Source organism: Perognathus longimembris, chromosome 16 (assembly GCF_023159225.1).
Source record: "Perognathus longimembris pacificus isolate PPM17 chromosome 16, ASM2315922v1, whole genome shotgun sequence".
Classification (NCBI taxonomy): Eukaryota; Metazoa; Chordata; class Mammalia; order Rodentia; family Heteromyidae; genus Perognathus; species Perognathus longimembris.
The window spans coordinates 13,256,343-13,281,954 of NC_063176.1; the positions used below are offsets into that span (position 1 = coordinate 13,256,343).

The 25,612-nt window shown below is 38.4% G+C and overlaps 1 protein-coding gene across 1 annotated transcript in view; it reads left to right on the forward strand.

Annotated features, from left to right (window-relative positions):
* Positions 1-22,563, forward strand: part of Gask1b (golgi associated kinase 1B) — a 49,148-nt gene extending 26,585 nt beyond the window's left edge. The window contains exons 3-6 of the mRNA XM_048364361.1: positions 14,607-14,833; positions 18,737-18,978; positions 19,201-22,274; positions 22,503-22,563. Of these exons, the coding sequence (XP_048220318.1) occupies positions 14,607-14,833; positions 18,737-18,944 (435 nt within the window). The 3' untranslated portion in view covers positions 18,945-18,978; positions 19,201-22,274; positions 22,503-22,563. The remainder of the gene's footprint in view (positions 1-14,606; positions 14,834-18,736; positions 18,979-19,200; positions 22,275-22,502) is intronic.
* Positions 22,564-25,612: the final 3,049 nt, after the last annotated feature.

Sequence of the window (25,612 nt, forward strand, 5' to 3'; positions counted from 1 at the left end):
CTTACCCTGGGTATGTTTTTGCCCTCAGCACCACTCCTTTTTTCCCCCATCTAGCATCTCAGTCTGTCCGTACCTCCCAAGTAGCTAGCTATCCTCTCTGAAGAGCTTTCTGGGACTAACTTAACTAGGTTCGTTTCCCTTTGTCTTCTGAATTTCTAGATCTTCACAGGTTCTTATTATATAAATTTAGAGGAAATTGGTAGAATGGTATGTATGGAAGCCAGATTTGAATTGAAATCTCAGCTTGTTTAGTAGTAGAGAGTTCATTATTTTTCCATACTTTAAATTGTATCTTCCCTGCTTCCCTTTCTCTTCATCTTTCTTCATGCTAGGGATTGAACCCAGAGACTAATGCATGGTAAACATGTACTCTAACACTTATGTACATTTCAATACCAATGTAGTTAATTGTATATGTAGCTACCATTTTCTGAATCCCCAGACACTGAAAATAGTATTGGGCATATGCAGGTTTTTTTCTTTATTGTAGAGCTACTCATTATAACATTTGGTGCTATAAGCAACTATAGGTAGTTCCCTATATGTAGTCACCAAACAAGTCAGATTGGCCTGAGGTTATCATTGTGTTTCAGCCAGAAAAACTGCAGAGAATACTGCCCGATGTCTTTGCTAATGACACAGTTCTCAGTCTAGAGTATTTGCGAAGCCAGTCCTGATTTAATGCTCAAATTTGTTCTCAAGGTTCTCTCTATTCCTTTCATTGAGTCATAAACATAAAAACCCAAAGCACAAAGACTAACAAATCAAATACCACATTTCCTTTTCTATAACTATGCTGTCACTATTTTTGGTACATTTTATACATTTCAGTCTCATTTTAAACTTATAAAAACGCACAGAAGTCTTCTCAATTTGCCTTCTCCCCAGAGGATCCCAGTTGTGATAGCAGCATGCAACCTGCAGCCAGTTGAAAAGAATCACTGTCCATGTTTAACTACAAGTGGATATTTATGTATTTGACAACTTCCCTCTGTAGGGTCAGTTGGATCCCTGCATTTTTCTGAACTTCTTACCTCTGTACTTGTAGCTATTACAGAAGGATGAAATCTTGTCACTTGGAATTGGGATTGGAAGCTGATGCTGTTTCTGAGAACATATGCCTACAAGGCAACATTCTTCAGACTAGAATTTAAATAGCTTTCTTATTTTTATTTTTTATTTTATTTTTTTTTGGCCAGTCCTGGGCCTTGGACTCAGGGCCTGAGCACTGTCCCTGGCTTCCTTTTTGCTCAAGGCTAGCACTCTGCCACTTGAGCCACAGCGCCGCTTCTGGCCGTTTTCTGTATATGTGGTGCTGGGGAATCGAACCTAGGGCCTCGTGTATACGAGGCAGGCACTCTTGCCACTAGGCTATATCCCCAGCCCCTAAATAGCTTTCTTTACAATCACTTATTCTAATTTTCTGGTTAGCATGGGTTGGTACCTTTTATTTTACTTTATAACAAAACTAAGAATTAAAGACGTAAAGGAAAACAGTTTAAGGGACCTGAGGACATTCAGTGCATTTGATGCAAGGGATTTCCTCACTTAAACTGTAGTCCTAGGCTGTCCTGTGATATTTTGTGACTTGCCTCCTGAGTCTCACCGAGTCTTACCAAAGTGCATGGAAGCTAGTGACCCCTCACTCGGCAGTAAAGTTTCTTCCCAGGTGTCTTCTTGGTTGATTCCTACATTTATGACCTCTTGGACTACCAAATTGATAGAACATATCCCTTTTCCCCAGTGTGATTCCTTTAGATTTTTGCCCTTTTCAACAATGTCTGACCTGGAAGGTCTATAAAATCTCTTTCTGCAGAGGTCAACTAACTTCCTCTAAGCACTGAGCCTTCTCATCTGGAGAGAAGAGGAAACTAACAGCAGAATTTCATTGGCCCATGCTTCAAGTTTTTTTTTTTTTTTTTTTTTTTCTGTGCTGGTCCTGGGGCTTAAATTCATGGTCTCGCAATCTCTCTTGGCTCATTCCCTCAAGGCTGGTGCTCTACTACTTGAACCTCACCTCCATATCTGGCATTTTGAAGTGTTGAGCTGGTTAAGTGTCTTGTAGACTATTCTGCCTGGTCTGGCTTTCAACTTCAGATCCTCTGATCTCAGCATTCTGAGTAGCTAGGATTACAAATGTGAGCCACCCTTGCTCAGCTTGGTTTCCTATTTTATGGGCCTTGAGTGACATCCTTCTGGTGATAAAATTCTTCTTAAGCATATGACTGATGGGGAAGTAAGTATAAAGTTTCTGAGTTATGATTCTTGCTTTGAGGGTTAACACCATTTTTCTGGTGGTGACTTGACTCTCAGTTCACAGAAACTTGTGAGTTTTCCATTCTAGAAACACTGGGGAGAAATGTACTCATTTATACTTCTGCCTATGCTTACCACAGCAGTCCAATTCATAAGCCACTTGGCCTCTGTGCTCAGAGTCTGTTGTTGTCCCTGAGCATATTATTACTGTTATTTCTTTTTGAGACAGTCTCACTCTGTAGGCCCTGAGCCTCTAGCCTCAGCTTCTCCCTTACTGGGGTTATAAGTATGTGTCACTGTACCCTTCCTCGAGGGCTTGTTTGGAGGTTCTAGCAGGGGGAGCTCAGCTACTCACATACCCTTGACCCAAGACTGTCCTCTTCTATGGGGGATGGACGCCCTCTCCCAGCGAGCCAGTGAGCTTCCGGAGGGGGAGAAACGCACATGGAGCGGTGAGGGAGGAAGGGGACAGCCTTCTAGCCAGCCAGATCAGCAGAATCAATCCTGGCGACCAACGAGGTGACAAATGTTGCAGCCAGATCACCCTCACACCCAACCACTGTACCCTCAAAGTGTATTTCCCCCATTTATTAAGGATTCCTTGGTAATCTGCTTCTAAAAGGAAATCCTTCAGAATTGTATATATCTTTTTTCTTTTACATAATTAAAACTTTTAAATTAACAAATAGTTGCGCATGTTTTTGTAGATGCACTATGGTATTTCAACTCTGTATGAAATTTCAACTCAATATGAAAATTTCAGCTAATAGGAAATCATCAGATTGGGGTTATTGGCTCATCTACAATCTCAAACATTTTTCTTTGTGTGAATACTATTTAAAATCCTCTCTATTAGCTCTGAAAATATTCAATTAATTGTCAACCCTATTGTGTGATAGAAATTCTTGTTCCTTCTATCCATCAGCACCACCTTTCCATTGTTCCTTTCCTTGACTTCTCCAGCCTCACCTCTGATGACATCAGTTCTTTCCGCTTCCACCTGACCCATGCCTCTTGTCTTTCTGCACCTGACTTGATTTATTTAGCATGGTGTTGTCCAGTTCCACCCATGTTGCCCCATGGCAGGATTTCACAATGTTTATGGCTGAATAATACTCCATTTTGAATATATATTACATTTCAGTTATCCACTCACCTATGTTAATTCCATATTCCATATTTTAGCTACTAGCTACTGAGGCATGAGAGTGCACTGCCTTGTTGAAACAGAAATTTCATTCCTTTTAAATATATACTCACATTACTAGGTCATATTTTAGTAGAACCTTACTTTTCTACTTATTATTTAGCATTGTTTCACAAAAATTCTCGTTATTAATTGTCTTAAAGCTTATCTACATAGAATGTAGGTTAAGAAATTGGTCGAGCTAGGTATTTGCTCTTATATTACTCTGAGTTAAGGGGAAAATATCCAGTCAAATACATTCTATTATTAGCCTTGTATTGTATTGTAGTTGATTCTATTGTTAATCAAAAGTATAGTATATATGCCACTTTTACTTCTTCCTTTCCTTGTTCTGACTTTCTATGTTGAAACTGTTCAGTGCATAGTTGGTATGTTTCAGTCACAAGTATAATTACAAATCGCTGCTGGAGAAATCAGAGATCCGAAAAAGCTTATTTGATTCTACACATTTGAGATTCATAGACAATTTGACATGTCAGTCATAAGGTTTTGGACTGTGTTTCTTACTCATATTATGCCATTGAACCATAGACGTTCTGAAACTAGCTTGACTAGCATTTTCCTGGGAAAACAGGATGTCTATGTACTGGACTTCAGCATTAGTCTACAGGAAACAAATTTAAAGCCTTGGTGCCTCATTCAGCCTGATAGTTACCAGATTCCAAGGATTAAAACCTGCCTGTTCTCTGAGGTATTCCTATTAAGACACTTCTGTGTATCTATGCATTGCTTACATATTTGTATGCAAAAATTTAGAAACTGTATGGTTCACTATAGGCTAAGGAAGAAGTTGAATCAGGGGGAGAAAATGAAGGGTTACCTAGGAGCTAGCTCACCAGCTCGTCTCATGCTCTTCGTAGCCATATTTGTATTGTTATTTATATCTCATTAAGAGATAAATGAAACATATATGCTCACATTAAATGGGACTATTTTGGGGCAATGACTTTTGTGGGCTTTTCAAGGAGTTCATAGCACAAAGATATTTTCATAACAACATTGAAGCTTTGTGTTTTCTGTGGTGGCATTTGCTCTGGTAGGTGTCTGTTGGTGCCTTTGCATGGATCAGGGTAGAGTGCAAAGCAAGAATAGCCTTCAGTTTTTGACCCATGAACTTTGAGGAATAAACACATGGTATAAATGTCAGATTCTTTTAAGAATATTTGGGTGAAGCAACGGAAACTTAAATTTTTATGTTAAGTGAAGTAAGTTAGGCCCAGAGAACAAAGGATGAATGTCTTCTTTCATAGGTGGAAGTTAGATCTAATTTGTAAATACACAAGTAAACACATACAAGGTCAAATACAAGAACACAAACATTAACTGATGTGTATCATTTGCAGAGAGGAATTCAAATGATGTAATTTCATAGAAGAAACAAACCAAACTTGAGATGTGAGAGGCAGAGATCACGGAGAGGGAGAGATAAATGAAGCCAAGGGGAAGAGAATGCAGTTATAATATTCATCGCATATCCTATGAAACTAGGACAATTGAGGGATATGTGGGGTTGGGAGGAGGGGGACCGGTGAACTGAGGTCACACCTCCCAAGATGCATTATACTTATAAACTGACATTGAATGGTGACCCCTTTGTACAACAACTTAAAGATAATTAAAAAAGAAAAAAATTATTAAACATTACCTATAAGTACATCTGTGTGACAAGACCTTTGGTGCCTTGAGTGACAAGAATGTATGAAGCAGTCACACTGCCATGTTTGTATTGAAGCAAAGCTCTCAGGTACTTGTTTGGGATGAAGGGTTAAAAACCATGTAACCTGAAGGAACAATTCTACTTTTCATTACAAAAACGCATGGCAATTTCCTGCCGCATGTTTTTTGTATTAGTATGCATAAAGTTATTGTGAAGTGAATTTAACATATAATAATTTGAAAACTCTCAGCTTTCACTCATAATTGAGGACCTCTATTCAAGATTTAAGAACACTCAGGGTCCTGGAATGACCCAATTTGGAACATCACAGTTCTAGGCCAGCTTTCCAGAATAAGCAAACTCTAGGAAAACTGAGAAGTGGGTGGGGTTGGGAGGTTTAGGGGCATACTTAATAACTGCCAGGTATCACGTTTCTGTGATTCTCAGATTCTGCTGTGTTTAGAGTCTGAGATTTTTATAAGGCAAAGCTCAAGGGAAATACAGAGGTCTAGCCTAATTAGAGATCATTTCAAAGCTGATGATCTGTACTTTGTAACTGAACTCATGATAGATGTGCAACCTGTAGCCAGTTTTCATTCTTTCAGTGTTTTCAACATTTTTTGAAAAGGTGTGCTTTACAAAACAGGATTCATGTTGGAGTTGTTGACACACTGTGAATTGCACATAGAGGCACCAGGTTGCCTCTAAGTTGACCTTGGGGGTGGGGGAAGCAAGGTCATTATCTTTCTTGCATGGGAAGTGGTTTCGTAAGTGAAGCAGACTCTGAATTCCCACTGTAGCTACTGGTTCTAGCACTATAAGAGTACAAACTCGCTTTTTTTTTTTTTGAGCCTTTCAGCTCATTTGTGATATGGGAAAACAAAATGTAGACATAGTTTCAGATTATTTTGATAGCTAGACGTTTTATAATGTAAGCTGGTTCACTTGTGTTAATTTTTCCCCCCAGTACTTGAACTCAGGACCTCATACTTGCCAGGCAGGCACTTTTCCACTCGAGATGCATCTCCAGCCCTGTCTGCTTTGATTATTCTGTGGGAAGGTTATAGAGTTTTTGCCCAGCATGGCCTCATGATTCTTCTACTTCTTGCTTCACATGTAGCTGCGATGACAGGCATATTGCCTTGCCTGGCTTGTTTGTTGAGATGAGGTCTCAAGACTTGCCCAGAAGTGCTGGGAAATCAGTCGTCTTGACCTTCCATGTAGCTGAGATTCATAGGCATGAGATACTATGCCCAGTGTGCTGTGACATTTTGTAACCAGGCTACACTTTATTTGCAGTTTGATAATTCAAAGAGCAAAGCAACAGATGCATCTTAGCATAGGAGACTATATGTGGATATGTGAAAATAATATTTGAAAAAATAGTTAACTCAGGAAAGCAAAATTTATTTGTAATGACTAGAAAATAATCGATTTGTCAGAATTAATTTATTTTTAAAAGAGAAATGAAGTCTTTTAAAAATAGGAATCTATAGAGCTTCTCGGTTTGTGACATTAGATTCTCTTAAATATCATCAGATTTTCAATTTAACAGTTACTTTATCTTTTTTAAATCTCCTTTTAATAAAGTTTATACTGTAGGAGGAAATAAAATTAATAGAAATAAGATTGATAGACTCAGTCTATATATTAGTACACATCCAGTTAAGAAAGAGAGGGCTGGGGATATAGCCTAGTGGCAAGAGTGCCTGCCTCATATACACGAGGCCCTAGGTTCGATTCCCCAGCACCACATATACAGAAAACGGCCAGAAGTGGCGCTGTGGCTCAAGTGGCAGAGTGCTAGCCTTGAGTGGGAAGAAGCCAGGGACAGTGCTCAGGCCCTGAGTCCAAGGCCCAGGACTGGCCAAAAAAAAAAAAAAAAAAAGAAAGAGACATCTTCACAGAAGACAGTACTTCTTCAGATACAAATGAACGTGATTTTTAGCTCCCTTGTAATCCTACTTAGTGACAGGAATTAAAAATAATAGTTCACTTTCTTAAAGGAAATAATTGTAAGAAAATCTTATATTGTACTTATTTTATTCCAAGTTTAGGTTTCTTTATTTAACATAAATTCATCTAGCAATCAAAATTTTACGAAATGTAAGATTGCCCTTTTAACTTCTTCACGGGAAGATAGGTATGTCTTTGGTAGAGGTTATTTTCATGCAGACTACTTGTTAAAATGATAGAATATGAATGTTCTTTTCCTAAAAATAGACTGTTGCTTTCCTAGTGACCCTTTCTGTGGGATAGCCCTTGGCTTCTGGCCCTTGTCCTGCGGTATGAAGTATGGACTTTAAATTTGGTATCTACAGAACTAGATCCACATATATGATAGCATTAATCAGACTTTTGCTCATTCACAAAGAAGCATTACTACGTCTTTACTTGAGATTCACTAATGGAAGAAACTAGAGATTCTTCCTTGAGTCCACGTACATTGACACTGATTTATTTTTAAATGTGGACTTCTACAATGGAATTTGAATAGAACAGAAATTGCTGTTTAGAAAAGCAGAGATACAAGGAGCCTGGGCCCATTGTTAGACACACATTTAACAGATCATTTTTGCATTTCTCATCTTTCATCAGTGGCTCTGCTAGCCACATTTGCATACTGACTGAGTTAGCAGGTACCTGTTGCCATGGCAGCAAGGAACAAAAGTGAAATCCATTGTTTCATGAGGTGAGAGGTCCCAAGTGCTACTGGTGCAGGCAAGAGAGGGGGAAGCATGTGGGCTTTTGCTTTGTATAACTCCCAGGGTAGGAAGTAAAATCTGTATAACAAGCCCCCTGGGGACTGTGGGCTTGTCAGGTTGCTCTTGTCCATGGTCTCCAAAATGTACCTTGACACATTCAGTAGACAACATGGATCCAACTCTAATCCCATTTGAAAGGCTGCAGGCACGCACTGACTTACACAAGACAAACATGAAACAAAAGCATTTTCCTCTGTGAGTAGTTAATAAATAAGTCCACATGTTTTGTATCTGTCTATGCCTGAGGGGATGCTGACAATAATATCACTAACTTTGACTTTTTAAAATAATTAAGACCCTTGTGGAAAATGACTTCTTTTTCTGCAAGCATAAAAAAAAATCAAATCAAATGTCCAGCGAAGTAAGCTCGATTCAGGGGTATCCGCTAGCGTGTTGCTGATGAGAGAAAAGCGTTTCCTTTTGCTATTTTGATCATAGTCACTTACCATTTGTCAAATGCTTATTAGAGGCAAATCATATGGCAGATTCTCTATGAAGTATGGGAATTTATGATCTATGCTTGGTGACATTAGGAGGAAGAAGAAAGAGGAAGAGAAAGAAAGGAAAAAAGAACCAAGAAAGACGAAAGGAAGGAAAGGAAAAAGTGGCTCACACCTTGAATCCTAGCTTCTCAGGAGGCTGAGATCTGAGGAGCTTGATGTGAAGTCATTCCAGGTAGGAAAGTCGTCGAGATGCTTATCTCCACCTCATCACCACAAAGCCGGAGGAAGTGGAGTTCTGACTCAGTGGCAGAACACTAGCCTTGAGCAAAACATGTGGACAGTGCCTAGACCCTGAGTTCAAGCCCTTGTACCAACACACACACACACACACACACACACACACACACACTTAACCAATACAAGATGACTAGCATTTTCCCTTCCTATTTCTTTGTAACTCTTTTTCTACTTCATTAACTGTATACTACTTTGAAAATTTCTATAGGGCTAGGCAACTGCCTTTTTTTTGGTTTGATCTTTTTCCAGCACAGGACAATCCTTTGGAGAAGCTTTGTAACAAGCTGAATACAAAGTATGTAGCAATTTTTAGCAAAGGACACTCAATAATGCCATTCATTGAATGGGCTTAGGTGAATTACTATGACTAATTGCTAAATTCTACTTTTACATCTTTTGTTAAATATGTAAACTTTCTTTCTTCAAAGTTCAGTTTTCTTTCTAAAGATGTATATTTTATTTATTTATTTATTTATTTATTTATTTATTTATTTATTTATTTATTTTTGGCCAGTCCTGGGGCTTGGACTCAGGGCCTGAGCACTGTCCCTGGCTTCTTTTTGCTCAAGGCTAGCACTCTGCCACTTGAGCCACAGCGCCACTTCTGGCCATTTTCTGTATATGTGGTGCTGGGGAATCGAACCCAGGGCCTCATGTATATGAGGCAGACACTCTTGCCACTAGGCCATATCCCCAGCCCTAAAGATGCATATTTTAAATTGGCAAAATATGCAGTTTGAAGATACTGAGAGAAGCATATGATACTGACTGACCAAGCCAGAAAGACACATCAACATGTACACAAGTGGATCTAAGTTCACCCTGACCTATATAGAGGTGGAAAAGTGCACAGGTTGATCTAACTTAACTAAAACTAGTAAATGAGAAAAAGATTTGGATACTGGGACTTCCCCATCTTATGTGAGGTAGAAGGTCCTAATTTTGTTTGCTCTCAGCTTCTAGGTACATTCAGATTGTTTTTTTGGTGTGTGTGTGTGTGTGTGTGTGTGTGTATGTGTGTGTGTTTGTGTTTATGTGTTTAGTTGTGCCATTCTTGGGGCTTGAATACAGGGCCTGGCCTGGATGCTGTCCTGGGTGGGTGATCAAGGCCCTACCACTTGAGCCACAGCTCCACTTCTGGCTTTTTGGGCGCTTCATTGGAGCTAAGTTTTATAGACTTTCTTACCTGGGCTGGCTTCGAACCCTGATTCTCATATCTCTTCCTTCTGAGTAGCTAGGATTATAGGCATGGACCACCATAGCCCAGCCTCAGACGTTTTTTATTCATGATTTCCCCTGATCCTAGCTCCCTTGCTCCTTTGCCTTCTGCCTTTCTCCCAGTTCCACTGAGGACATGAAGAAGCCCACAGACACACCTATCTCTAGCATTCATTTTAGGCCCCAGATTCTAATTCACCATTTGCTTAGATTACTTGCGCATGCGTTCCATGACTTCCAGCTATGTGTTCTTGGGCTGTACTGTTCCGTGTGTCAGACCAGGAGGAGACAAAATATTGCAAGTAAGAATGTAAAAAAAAAATTTTTTTTTTTTGGCCAGTCCTGGGGCTTGGACTCAGGGCCTGAGCGCTGTCCCTGGCTTCTTTTTGCTCAAGGCTAGCACTCTGCCACTTGAGCCATAGCACCACTTCTGGCCATTTTCTACATAAGTGGTGCTGGGGAATTGAACCCAGGGCTTCATGTATACAAGGCAAGCACTCTTGCCACTAGGCCATACCCCCAGCCCAGAATGTAGAAATTTGATAGAATTTTGGTGGAGTAATTTACCTGCTGAACAAAAATTTGTTAGGTATTTTGTGTTTTTTCAGTGTTCATTTCTCCAACATTTATATATTATTACTATTATTATTTTAACAAAACAATAGTCTATTTGGACAGGTACTATTCTCATACTATCTGTTGCTTTATAGCTATCTTTAGATTTTCTATACTCATATCTTTGCTTATTTTTTTAATTTTAATTTTTTTTCCTGGTCCTGGGGCTTGATCTCTGGGCCTGGACGCTGTTCTTGTGCTTCTTTGTGATCAAGGCAAGCACTCTACCACTTGAGCCACAGAACCAGTTTCATCTTTTTTGAGTAGGATATTAGAGATAAGAATCTCACTGACTTTCTTGCCTGGGCTGGCTTTGAACCATGACCCTTAGATCTCAACCTCCTGAGTAGCTAGGATTACAGGTGTGAGCCACTGGTACCAGGGTACCTTTGCTTTTTTCTAGCGAATACCTCCAGTCTCTTACATCTTACTGGAAGGGCTCTCCTTCATGAGCTTTTTGATAAAGTTTTGCATGGAAGTTCTGCTGAAATTCCTATAAGCCGACATGGACCAATGGCATATCACCTAACGTTCTTTGCCAGTGCAATTGCTACTCATGCCCTGGAGGCATCACTAGAGAGACCCAGTGAATGACTGACTGAGAGCAGGGACTCAAAGTCAGGAGCACTTGGGTGGAATCCTGAGTTCTACCCCTTGTGAGCTGAGGGACTTCAGGGTAGGAAGTTGGTTAGTCTCCTTACACCTGTACTTCCTGACTTACCAGCAGTGACCCTTGTAGTACCAGTCACTTAAGGTTTCTAGGTGGACTGAATGAAACAATCCATGTGAAAGATAAAGTATACCATTCCTTGTACATACTAAACACTCAGTATGTGGTATTATGATTTAATTGTGCATGTGGAAAGCCTTATGTACCTGCAGATTTCTTTCTTTTCTGTTTTGTTGGTACCAGAGTATGAACTCAAGCTATTGAGTTTGCTTGGTTTGCTTGATTGGTGCTCTATCTGTTGAGCAATGCCCCTAGTCCAGCTTTTTTCTGGTTATCTGGAGATGACATCTCCACTTAAAAGTCCAAAAGACTTTTTTGCCTCAACTGGCTTCAAACCTTGATCCTCTTTATCTGTCTCCTGAGTAGCTAGGATGACAGGCGTGAGTTACCAGCGACCGACTGGTTTCAAGTCAGTGAGGCTCAGGTGCCCTGGCTTAGGTACTATGCTGAGTCATTCGGAAGATACGTCTCCCTACAGGCAAAACCAACAAAACTAAAAATGGAATAAAAATATCTCTAAAAGGAAACATATCTAAACATATCTCTTCACGAAAAACAAAAGGAAATTTGCTAGAACACCTGTTTTTTTTTTTTTTAGTATAATTTTAGTTAGGTAAATATCAAAAAGCTTTATTTCCCTATAAAAGGAAAGATAAGTTTTGTGGGAGATCGTGGTTGGCAATTGTTTTCAAATGTAGGTATAATTTGCAAGAAAATTTCTCTTGCTTTAAAGAATGAGAAGATGTGGATACATGCAAGCTATGATAATTATTAAGATTCAGAATTGCTTAGCAGACAAAATTTATCCCCCAACAGCCTTCTTTGTAGGATAATTACCAAAGAACATAGACACTTAGGTGTGAGCTATAGAGCTTAATCATGAGGTACTTAAATGAAATGATTGTTTTAATGTGTGTTATAAACAAGTATATTAAAAGTGCATTATAGAATCATAGCTGTGTAGAACGTACTTTATTAGGCTTTAAAATTGGCAAACTGTCTTCAAAATAAGCAGAAATGTATACAATATATAACTAAATCACCTGCCAAGCAAAATGACACTGAATTTGAGTGGATTATACTTTTGTAGTCAAATTAGTTTTGGTAAATTGAATGGGAGTTTGGAAGGAAGATTATAAACAAAATTTAGAGAAGATTCAGAGAGTGTGATTTAAGAGCTACATAAGCTCTTGGCTAGACAAAAGCAATAATCCAAAGACATAATTCATGACAACTGGAGGATCAGAGCAAACAGAGCAAACAGATTATTTGAGGGTTTATAGTTTTATTCTAAATCTCTAGGTACATATACACACACCATACATCACACACAGAAGTAACACATACAACATACATCACATACAAAATCAACACAGACACTGTGCACACACACACATACCAACCACACACATATAATACATACCACAACATAACACACATTCACATACACTGTATGCATTACACACAATCGCACACATACCACATACCATGTACATCCATATACTCTGTATGTGACAATATTTCCCCCAAGTCCATGTGTGGATCTGAAAAAAAATCAAGCAGCAATATTTTGTGGAAGAAAACGCATGCCCAATTTCAGCAATAATGTCTGTCGGACTTGCATGGCGTCACCGCCTGTCAAGGAAGTGAAATCGCCAGACAGCTGAGTGATTCAAAATTAGAGCAGACAGAAAGAACACTTTAAAAATACTCCGCAGGAAACAATCTTATGTTGGCATTGTGGAAAAAGATGACTTGCATAAGTATTTTCCAAATGTAACTTTTCATGTAGTTTTAAAAATAGAAAAGTATTACATTTATAGATGCGATCAAATTAAGGCTTACCTCTGAAGAGCTCATTATATGTAACAATACATTTGGAGGACTGAATTCTCTTCTGAACAGCATGCTAACCAAGCCCATTACCACCTGAGTTATATCTCCAGACATTTTGTGTTTTGAGATAGGGTCTTGCTAACTTAGCCTGGGCTGGTAAGCTTGTGATGCTTCTACCTCTTACTCCCTCACAGCTTGGAATTAAAGGCATGTACCACCCCACCTGGCTTCTAGTTGAGATCTTAAACATCCCCTAGAGGCCTGTGGTACTATCGGCTAGTATGGAAACCTTAAAGAGGTGGCAATTAGTGAGAGGCGTTCAGTTCACTGGACAGATCCTTGAAGGGGATTGTGAGACTCCAGCCCCTTCCTAGTCTACTTTACTTCCCAGCCATTCAGTGAGCATGCTCAACCATGAACTTCTTTTTTAATTTTAATTTTATTTTAAGGGTGATGAACAGAGGGTTTACAGTTACATAAGCAAGTTCATGAGCACATTTCTTGTTGAACATTGTTACCCCCTCTCTCATTTTCTCCCACTTTCCCTCCCCAGGAACTTCTTTCCCCCCAAGTTGTAAAGTTAATTTCCAACATAGTGTCTTGTGAGTATCCCTGTTGCATTGGTTTACCCTTTGTTCGTGGTCTTGCTATTTTTTTTTTTTTTTGGCCAGTCCTAGGGGTCCAAGCACTGTCCCTGGCTTCTTTTTTCTTTTTCTTTTTTTCTTAAGGCTAGCACTCTACCACTTGAGCCACAGTGCCACTTCCAGCTTTTTCTGTTTATGTGGTACTGAGGAATTGAACCCAGGGCTTCATGCATACAAAGCAATACAAAGCAAGCACTCTACCACTAAGCCATATTCCCAGTCTGTTTCACCATTTTGTTGTTCTCCTCCCCTTCCTCAAATCAGATAAATGTATATACAAGATACAGGGTACCAAAAAAACCTCCACACCACCCCCCCCCCCCAAAAAAAAACCCCAACACAAAACCCAGTGACATCAGGGGATAAACTAAAGGAGAATAATGAAGAAGCAGAACTCAAGGCCTGGGTGTTGTTCCTGAGATTTTTGCTCAAGGTTAGTGCTCTACAACTTGAGCCACAACTCACTCCCAGCTTTTTTGGTGGTTACTTGGAGATAAGAGTTTCCTGGAGTTTCCTTCTCTCTCTTTTAGAGCAGATGAATTGATTAGAGTTTGTATGTCCCCATTGGAAGGGCATAAGAAAATGATACATGAAAGCCTAATGGTGTCTTTTCATTCCTGAGTGAAGTCTGAAATCCTCTGGTCACATGTGTGCCTGTGGGGTCAGTGGGAACTTTGAATACTCAGGGTGGAGATGTCTATCTTGGCTCATTTGACTTTTGTGCTATTACCAGAAGCTGCAAATGCTTAGAACCACTGCTGAGTCAGAAGGCGTGGACCTTGGATTTATTCTGAGAGTTGCCTTGAATTAAATGAGCCGGGCTCACTCAAAGTCTGGCAAGTCAGTGATTCAGAAATCCCAACTCTTTGGAAATCTGACTGTCTCAAGCTTATTCTCCCCTTAACATCTTGGATTTTGGTTTTATTTTCCATTTCCAGATTTATAATCGCTTAGATACAAATTGCTGTGGATTCCGACCACGGAAGGAAGATACCTGTGTGCAGAATGGATTGAAACCAAACTGTGGTGACCCCAGTTCTGTGCCTCTAGCCCACATTGTCCAGCGAACACACGACCCAAGGCATTTGGTCTTTATAGACAATAAGGGTTTCTTTGACAGAAGTGAAGATAACTTAAACTTCAAATTGTTGGAAGGCATCAAAGAGTAAGTTTTCTGATGGAAGTAATATATTTATGGATGTACACATACTCTATTAGATGTAATCCTTCAAAGGATTTTGAATGTGAATCTTGGAATAGAGAGCCAGAGAAGGGAAACCAACCATTCAGGGAACCAGCACATCCTTCAGCAGCCCAAGAGCCTACAAGTTTCATATCATGTCTTCTGTCCAACAGGTTTCTTTTTTTTTAAATATCAAGATAATTTATTTTTGTCATCCTTTGTAAAGACTTAATTTAACTTCAAAGAATTTGTATCCTAAATAGATGGAAATAGGCAAAATATTGCTTCAACATTTACTTTTTATTTCTTGACATTTTTGTTGTAAGGAATTCTCCAGTTGTGTTTTTAAATAGATCATGACCAAGAAATTGCATTATTCCTATTAGTTAAGCAGTTAATTTAAAGAAATGATCCAAGATACATGAGTTAGAGAAATGAATGACTTAAATTAAGATGTGGGCAATTTTAATCAAGACATGCTATATTCAGTAAACTCCATAAAAATCAGTGAAGGGAAAAATGTATTAAGGTTAATCAGTTTTGAAGAAAGGTAACTGGTAGATAATGTGCCCTGATTTTTTTCACTGTGACAGGTACAATAAGCACAATCACTGTTCATCTATATTTCACTGGGCATAAATGCAAATTTCCCACTTTTACAGAAGAGAGAGTTTTATTACATTATATTGATTTAGAAATAATTCATTAACTTAGGTTTCTTGGCCCACATTGAGGAAAATCCTTGTGGGGTTAGATTGGACAAGCATAGGGGTTGCTAGAATAGGGACTGGAAAAGCATAGATAAACAGGCAAAGACTCAACGTTAGGGAGCAAGGTGGAACACAGGAGAATGCAATAGACCTGCAGATACTGATATGGCAGAATGTCCTATTTTATAATAAACACAAATTACTTCAATACAGGGGGGAAAGATTGCCAACTAGGGAACAGGACACAATGTAACAGGACAGCTGCTCTTGAGGTCAGATAAGAGGGCTTTTGAAATCTTAAAAATTCTTTCAGGTGATATAGATTGGGGAGGGAGATATGGAATACCAGAAATGAAGGTGGAAGGAGGAGGCCAGTTAGGGAAGTATCGTTATACTCAGGACTGAGTAAAAATTCAGGGAAAAATCTAAAAAACTTGGAGACCTCTGACAGAACTTAGAAAGGAGTCTGAGTGGAAGGGGATCCATGTAAAAGTAAAGAAGGAATTCTGTGTTTCAGAGGGAAAATACAAGAAGTGATTATGGGGCATTTGATCTTACAACTATTTGTAGAGAGAAGAGATAAAGATTCCCTAGTGGCAGGAAGTAGCTATAAATTCTGAGCTTCAGAAATTGTGGCTGGACGACTAGCTTCATTTCACAGCTAGTAGATACACCTTCCATTTGCTTCATGCTTTAGTCAAGAATCAGATTGACTAAGAAATTAGGGTAGATTGAACCCTTGAAATCACAAAGGTGCACTGGTAGAATAGCATAGTGAATCTAAGTGATGACAGGAAAGCATCCTGTTTCTTCTTGTAATACCCTGTGGCATTCAAACTCTGTGATCATTAAGCTTGTTAATAAGGCTGGAAGCACAGCACAGTGGAAGAACACTTGCCTAGCATCAATGAGGCCCTACCCCACACCTGCCCGCACCAAAACCCAAGGCAAAAGCAGGAAAATACAGAAGTATAAAACTATCGGTTATAATACTCAGAAGTGCATTCAAATTGTTCTTCCTGAGCTCTGTGATTTTATATACTGTATGTGGATTTTATATACTTTTGACATCTAAAGCAACACTCTTTCCTGTTTTGTGAGACCCACTTTCATGAGGTTTTGCCATCTCCTCTGTTAGACCTGTTCTTCACATGTATTTGTGAATCAAAAGCCAAATACATGGCAGATTCTTGGCTTTTAACTGTCTAAGCTAAGGAAAATTTATGCATAGAAAAAATTTGCATTCTTAAGTCATTACTTACTCAGCTGATATTAAAAGGCCTTAAATTTCCTCTTAGAATTGAAAGTGCCTCGAGCATACAGCTCATCCATTTCACACTTTCAGATAAATATGAATTATTTTATTTATTTTCTCAAAGACTATTAAAGTCTAAATGCATTACGAAAAGGAATGGACTTAAGATCAAACCTTCTTTGAATATATAATTCTCACATTGAAGCAAAGTGGAAGACATTGCTAATCCCACACTTATGCATTGAGAATTCCTAGCAATCAAAGGTCATGAAGGTACCAGCAATATTCTTGTTTTCTTTTATTGAAAATATTAGTCACTGAAGAGAGTAACAGTTCTGACACTTTCATCTCATCCTTTCTGCCACAGCTAAATCTGTTGAAGAGCTATAGAATTTACAATTCATGGATCAGTAATACTTCATGGAGCAAAAAAAGCTACTTACTACTCCAGCCTATGTGATTACACAGGACATGTCTCAGAGCATGTAAAAGGCGTTACTGAGTGTGATCCTCTGAGAGTTGTTAAACATGTCCGGCTCTGCGGCTTGGGGCCTTTGAGCAGCATCAGATTCACCAGGCGCTGGATCCCTGGCATTTGTACACTCTGGGTAGTATCTGTGCTGTAGTTTGGACGTCACCTCACCAATCCCAGTCTTTCCCTCATTTTGGTGAGGGGAAGTGTTTATAAGATCTGGGATTTGGGGCAAGGTGTGCTCTTGAAGTATGTGCTTTTCCTTACTGAAAAATTTCAGGTGCCACTGATTATTGAAAATTCCAGTAAGTCCTGGTATTTTCACAATGCCCTCCCAGAATCCTAAGGAGAGCTGAGCAAAGCCAAATTATGGGTTTAGCACACTATCTCCTGTGATATTTGAACCAGACAATTTGCAAAGTTCATCAGATATGGCACATAGCAACCTCTGAATTTGCACTTTCTATAAAAGAGAAGCAAGTGTAATAGATTCCCTAGGTAATTTAGCTGGGAACTTTCTGACATGGCCTTCAGTGCTGCAGAGAGATATCCCTTTATGGGACTCACTGGCAATGAAACTTAAATTTGACTAGATTTATTTAAAATTGGCCAGCTTTCTCTACTACGTTGGCTGAGATAATCATCTTACAATATAGAAAGCTCACAGCTTTGCAGGCTAGTCCATGACTATAGTCCATGACTATTTGCTGGTCGTTCCACAAGAGTGGTGTACCACAATGGAAGTTCTTACAGTGGTTTTGCCCACTGGTGTCTAGATGGAAGTAGAGAAGAAGAGGAATGGTTGGAGTCCCTCTATCCCCTTCACTGTCATGACTCCAAGGATGTAAAGACCTGGAGTGCAGTAGAATCTAACACTTCACTAAAATATAATGTTCTCAAGTCATAACATTCCGGAAATATAATCTGAATCAAAGGCAGTTCTTTCTCAGTCTTTTCAATGATTCCTTTCTCATTGTAACACATACATTTAGGATTGTCACAATTCAAAGTCAGTTGTGTAACTTTTACTCAAGAAAAGTTAATTAGCAATACTGTCAGCATTTTGCTTCTAACATTTTTTTTTAACACAAAACCTCACCTTCACACTGTGAAGGTACTATTATAGGAGTTCTATGGGTAAAGGAAGTTTTAATATCGAGGGAAATATTTTTGCTGATCTAATGGAATACTAATTCTGTACCTTTCTCTGCTTGTAAATATTGCCTTGTATGTGAAATTCTGATGTATAAAAAATGAAGTTCACTTGAAGCATGTTTTTCTAGTATATTATTATTAGGAGAGGTGTCAGCTAGTGACAAAATGTTTTGGTTCTCAATATGTCATTTTGTCATGTGATTCATGTCCGATTAATGAAGAGCAGAGTAACGTGGAAAGGAATACTTTTTCCAAGCAATCACGAAGCATGAAATGTCATGTTATTTTTTCAGGTTTCCCGAGTCTGCAGTTTCTGTTTTGAAGAGCCAGCACTTACGGCAGAAACTCCTTCAGTCTCTGTTTCTTGATAAGGTGTACTGGGAAAGTCAAGGAGGTAGACAAGGAATTGAGAAGCTCATCGATGTGATAGAACAGAGAGCCCGAATTCTTCTCACCTACATCAATGCACATGGGGTCAAAGTAGTGCCTATGAATGAATGACAGAAGAGCTTCTGGCTAGGTAGTTTGTGTTTTTGTTTTTTTTTTTTTGCCAGTCCTGGGGCTTGGACTCAGGGTCTGAGCACTGTCCCTGGCTTCTTTTTGCTCAAGGCTAGCACTCTGCCACTTGAGCCACAGCGCCACTTCTGGCCATTTTCTGTATATGTGGTGCTGGGGAATCGAACCCAGGGTCTTATGTATATGAGGCAGGCACTCTTGCCACTAGGCCATATCCCCAGCCCGGTAGTTTGTGTTTTTAAATGAAGTACACAAACTTCAAGTCATTCTGGGAATGAGGTGGTATAGATAAATACATAAAATTAATTTGAGCAAGTAGACAGACCTGCATGCTGTATGCAGTGTTAAAAAGGGTTCTAGAAAAGGTACTGTTAACAAATCCTTGTTTATATTGCTATTTAAAGTCATAACACGTGTGTCTTAATGTCTTTCTTACAGGAATAGTCCCAACTGTTATTCTAACAAACTTTTAAAGTGTTTGTCTTGGTATTTGCTATATCAGTATAAACCAGAGGTATCCACTCCTTCATATCATATTTTATACTATGTTAATGGATTTGACCAACTAATGGAAAATGTTTATTGATATTCTCCTATTGCTGTTTGTTATACTAGCAGTCCCACACTGCCCAGTGATAATTCTACATCAAAGAAATGAGGCACATAATGTGGAAAAGATCCGTGTCTCTAAAATGTACTCTAAATAAAAATGTCAGATTAATTGCAAAACCACCAGTATATTTTCTATAGTGAATAAGGAATCAGTGGTCAGAATGATATGCTCCATTCCTTCTTTGAAATAGAAATATCCACAACTAACAATTTATATGGGCTAATTTTGCTGCCTTGGTTTTGATCCAGTTTATGTCTAGTGATTTATAAATAAAGCAATTCTACGTTACCAAACTACCTATTTGCAAATATATTCCAGAGAATACCCTTTAAATGGATGCCATAATTTTTGCCATTTAAAAAAATATATTTTAATTTCTATATTTTATCAATTGCATTGGATTTCTGCTCTGCATAATTATATTTAATTGATATTGCCCTACTATTGACATTAGGTACAGATATTGAATATATTTAAATAAATTTTTATCTTATTCCAATGTGAGATGCACAAACAAAACAAATTAAAACTTAATTCTGATCAAGTCTCCTCAATCAGAGCATATATTTAGAAACAAAACAATAAATTTGACAATATTAGTCCTCAATAATTTTTACCAAACTTCCCCTACCAAAGTTTTAACGAGATTGGTAGGGTTTGGACATATTGTTTTCATGTGTTGGGGTCTTTATGTCTCTGTGGGATATCCAAGGTCATCGTATCACAGGTGCTCACAAGTTTTCATCTAGAATAAACCATCATTTCCTTCCTTTCATCACTTGACATATCCCTTCTTTAAAGACTGATTTTCTGGTGGAGTCTGGTGGTACATGCCTGTAATCCCAGCACTTGCCAAGCCAAGGCAGGTCAAGACGATGGCATTCCTGTCCCACTTTGCCTCCAAAATGTTTCTCCAACCTTTTCATTCTTTGAGTGTCTAACAAGGACAAATGACAATTATTGCTTTATAAAACATTCCATCCTCTCTTTATAGTTTTGTTATTGTTGAAGTAGATTATTACTGAAAGTGTTTACCACAGAGTATTTTCCTCGTTTTGAACAAGGATAACTAAACGTCGACGTGAATTTATGCTATCAATGACATTACAATACGACTGAGCTGGAATTAAAAGAAAGATGGATCTATTGATTCTAATTTAATTTATACTAACACACATATACATATATATATATATATATGTATGTATATGATCACTTGCCCAAATAATGTTTGCTACAAGAGAAGACCAAAGAGAAGGATCATTTGGTCATGGCTCACATAGCTTCACATTCAAGAATTTCACTTGGTATCTCTTTTTTCTCTTACCCTTGGAAAAGTGACCTTTGGGGCATTTTCTTCTTCAAATTCCCCATGACAGCCTTAAGTTCCTCCTTCTGCTCCCACAGATTCACGGTGATGGGTGGCTACTACCACCAATGTCTCTGGGCTGTCTCTCATAAATCCTCTTCTTAATGCAAAACAGCAGAATAAAGGTTTGGAAACCCAAGTTCTCCTTTGAGCTGCTGACTTGAACTAACTTTTTTGGCAAGTTTCCTTGTGCCTTGTGTAATCAAGGTGACATATTTGCATTGAATAGGCTATTTTTAGGAATCATTATCTTAATCCAAGTTTGTGCTCCCAGTGCTGGAACTCCAAGCTCCTTAGAAGCCAGTTTGAGTGGAGTCTTCAGCTTCTCCACTTCTGACCATCCTGGTTTCTCCACATGTTGCTTTCCTGTATTTCCCGCCAGTTATTCAAAGCGCTGAATGGTAAATAAAAGATTCAGGGACCCATGTTTATTTTAGTTGCACTCACCTTGAAACAATGTATTTTGTTTTGTAATAAATGAAAATTCATGCTATATTATTTTTGTATAACTGATAATTGAAGTCTAAACATTAATTCTAGTATGTAATACTTTCTGATATTAAAAGAGTGAATATATTTGTGGATTTCTAAAGAATAATTTGGTTCACATAAACACACAGAACTTACCCCTGTCTCTGACTTGTTTTCTTAAAGTGGATGCTAAGAAAATAAATATGATGTTTTAAGGTTAAAAATCTGTAATAAAATGGTAGAAATGAAAGGTGTGTGCCTTTTTAAATAGATGGGTTCTTTTTTATTTTGTATATGAGTTAGTTTTCAAAAATCAAATATGGGAGGAGGTATTAGTCTTCATTCACAGAGAAGGGAGTAGTCAAGAGTTCCACTGGGTTGTGTTTGTGCATATTTTGATCTATCAAGTATGTTCACATAGGTGGTATCATGCAGTCAGTATGCAAAGGAGTTAGCAGACACCTTACATCCTAAAATGAGATTTCATTTGTGGCTCACTTTCTTTAGCATGAAGCTTAAAGTATTTTTAAAGATTTTTGTAAAAATTTATAATTTTACAACTAGTAGGCACTTGTAGATGTCTAATAAATCTTTAAATTTATCCTTAGAATATTTACAAACTCTAGATTTGTTTAATAGCCTGCATTCAACTGTATCTTTAAGTATGCATTGTATTGCATTTAATGAATAAGATATTTAGATACAGATTTATTTCTACATTGTTAGGAAATTCTAACACAAAATGAATAAGAGTTACAGTTAGAGTGCTATCCTAAAATATATGGAAATTGTATGTGTATCCTATAAAAGCAATAATGATCTTTTTCTAAAAATTAAATAGTCTGATCAAGAATCAAGCTAGGTGGGGCTGATGATATGGCATAGTGGTAAGAATGCTTGCCTTGTATACATGAAGCCCTGGGTTCGATTCCCCAGCACCACATATATAGAAAATGGCCAGAAGTGACCCTATCACTCAAGTGGTAGAGTGCTAGCCTTGAGCAAAAAGAAGCCAGGGACAGTGCTCAGGCCCTGAGTCCAAGGCCCAGGACTGGCAAAAAAAAAAAAAAAAAAAAAAGAATCAAGCTAGGTGATGTTTAGCTACTCAGGAGGTTGATGGAGGGACATCACTTCAGCCAGCTGGAGGTGAGTACCTATTTTTTGTTGTTGTTTGTTTTTAAATATGAATATCTGTGCACTGTCACCAGACATTTTACTAACTGGTGTTTTAGAGTCTGGTGTAGCAGCACATACCTGTATTCCTAGAGCTCAGGGGGCTGAAGTCAGAGGATAAAGAGTTGGAAGCCAGCTGGGGCTCCATGGTAAAATCATGTCTCCAATGTAACAGTAACAACACGAAGGAAGAGCTTTCACTTATGAGAGATAATCTGAGTTTGTCAAACAAGTTGTCTGAAACATGGAAATGTACAGAAAAGATTTAGAATGTTTCTCAGTGTGATGCAAGGCTTGATTGTTCTAGCAGTGCTGAATGGCTGAAGTTATATTACAGATTTTCATCCCATAGAGATACAAATAATTTATTTCTTGGGCTGGGGATATGGCCTAGTGGCAAGAGTGCTGGCCTTGTATACATGAGGCCCTGGGTTCAATTCCCCAGCACCACATGTACAGAAAGTGGCCAGAAGTGGCGCTGTGCCTCAAGTGGCAGAGTGAGCAAAAAGAAGCCAGGGACAGTGCTCAGGCCCTGAGTCCAAGCCCCAGGATTGGCCAAAAAAAAAAAAATTATTTCTTGTGGAAACATAACCTTAATATTTACAACTTACTACTCTCTTAGAAATTAGCCAGCTTTATACTTATTCCAACAATCATCCATGATATTGTCTATAAATATTTAGTTTTCAAAATACTTTGTAAATTGATTTTACTCTCTGATTCATTCCCTCATTACATATTTGAATAAAATTTTGGTACATGTTTATTTTATATTTGCATAAGGACCAGTTTTTCTTTTTGGAGGATTGTACTTTAATAAACTTCTGACTGAAGTCTTATAATTTTATCTGCTTGAGTTATGACTTTTAATTTCTGAAATTTTTACTTAACCAACTCTCAAAGCATAGGTGTATAATTTTATAACCACGTGACCTCATGGAATTATTATCTTGTCCATTATTCACATTTTGAGATTAAAAAAATACAGGCAGAGGCAAAGTGATCTGCTCCAATTTCCACAAATGTTTAATCCACAATCTCCTCTAGAACTGATTTAGCAAATCAGGAAGCCAAAACTGCCAGGGATTGCATAGTCTACCAAGAGAAAACAAGGAATCCCAACTATATAAACCCTGAAGTTCTTCCATCAAGGTATTCATGTGAGTAATATAATGTGAGGGCATATTTTTGTGAACTTTAGGAGAGAGAAATAGGTAAGGTGATCACATAGTATTGTTTACTTGTCCTGTGTTTGGCAGAGTAGAGGTACAAAATAATAAGCACGCTTTGAATGAATTAGCCATGGCTTGAGACCTGTAGTCAGTCTTTACATTATCTGTAGGAACAAACGTTTAGGAGAGTAATTTTCCTGAAGACTGTCTAGAAACAGAAATTAAACTGTAAGACTAGAGAAGGAGTTTCACAGTCATATTAATTTGATTCTACTTGTAGCTTATTGTTGACTATTCATGTTCAAAGTGAAAATTTAGAATCATTTTATGGCTAGATAAATAGCCTCAATCTGTCCTGTGTGTATAATTGTGTTCCAGTATGGTGGCACAATAGTACACACTCATCATGAATACATTGAATAAATCATGCATTGCCTTAGGTCCTGTGCAGTGCCAGCGTTGAACATTGTACAAGTTGGATCACTCAGAGAGGCTGATTAGATCACTTAGAGAGGCTGATTAGAAATGCAGCCTGTGTGTAGTCATCTATGGAGCTTCAAGGGGCTTCACAGACCTGCGGACACCTGTGGGTGGAAGTCTCTCCCAGCTCTTCCCTGTTCTCCCTGGTTAAGGATGCATTCGCTTGCCAGTGTAATTAGAGGATGGAAAATTACATTATGTACTGTAGAAGGATCTTCTCTTACAATGTTAAAATGTTTTTCTTATATACAAATTTGAAAGCTTAGATGTCGACGTGAAATAGCTGCTTATTTAACCAATGGAAGTTGAGCAATCGCTTAATTTAGACAGTATTTCAAGATTTTTAGCCCCTTTCTTTATTTTCCAACCCACTGCCATTTATTTAACCAATGAGAGAATGAAACCCTTGTTCATTTCTATTTAAACCTTTCATTTGCTAAAAAACATCAGATACTTCGATTTGTGAAAGATGTCACTTTTAAGAGCATAACGGAAGCGATGACAATAGTGATAAAAGGAGTTACTTAATCTTTGCTAGTAGTTTTCTGAACACTGTCATGATGAATAAACGAATCTCTTTCTTCCAGTGGAGTTCCTTGTTCGACATCCCTGCAGGGTGTGCTGCCTTTCCCACTGGTCTGTGGGCCTCTGGGATGAGTTCAGTGTCTCCACTCCTTTCACCTCTTGCCCCCTTTCCTTTCCCACACAGCTGTCTTATGTCAAACTATGGCATCTTCCCTACTTTCTAAGCCCTTTATCCCCTGGGATGGAGCTCTGCTCAAGAAAGGGCTGACTCAGAGTTTCTGGCAGACTCCCTTACAACCTCAAGATGCATGTGGGAAGTAGGGAAGTGAATGAAGTCACAGAAATCCCTTCTTACAGGCGGGGTCCATATGCTTCAGTTAGCGCAACACCATTTTCCATTGGGGAAACACTGCAGCCCCTTGACCCTCATGGTTACAAAATGTATTTGTTTTGTTGATTGAAAACACAAACCATGAGGAGCACATTGAGAAATTCCTATGCATCTTCTTTCTGAATCTATGATCTGAATTTCTTGACAGTTCTTGTCAAGGTTTTTAAAAGTCTTTTTTTGACCAAGAGGTAAAAAAGAAACCAAGAAAGCTTCCCTTGTTTTCTCTAGCCACATGTGCAGAAAAGCTAGCTTTGCTGTGTTTCAAAAGGCATAAAAACGGCTTCTGAGCCTGAGGTCAGTCACTGAATCAGATGGAAACAGCTGTGATTTTTGCAGCATCTGCCAACAGTTTCTTTAGCCCCAGGACATCAGGCATTATTTGTTTTATAAAGTACCCCATGTTACTGGCTTTACTGTTATTGAAAAAATAAGAGATTGTGTTTTGTTTCATTTCCGACC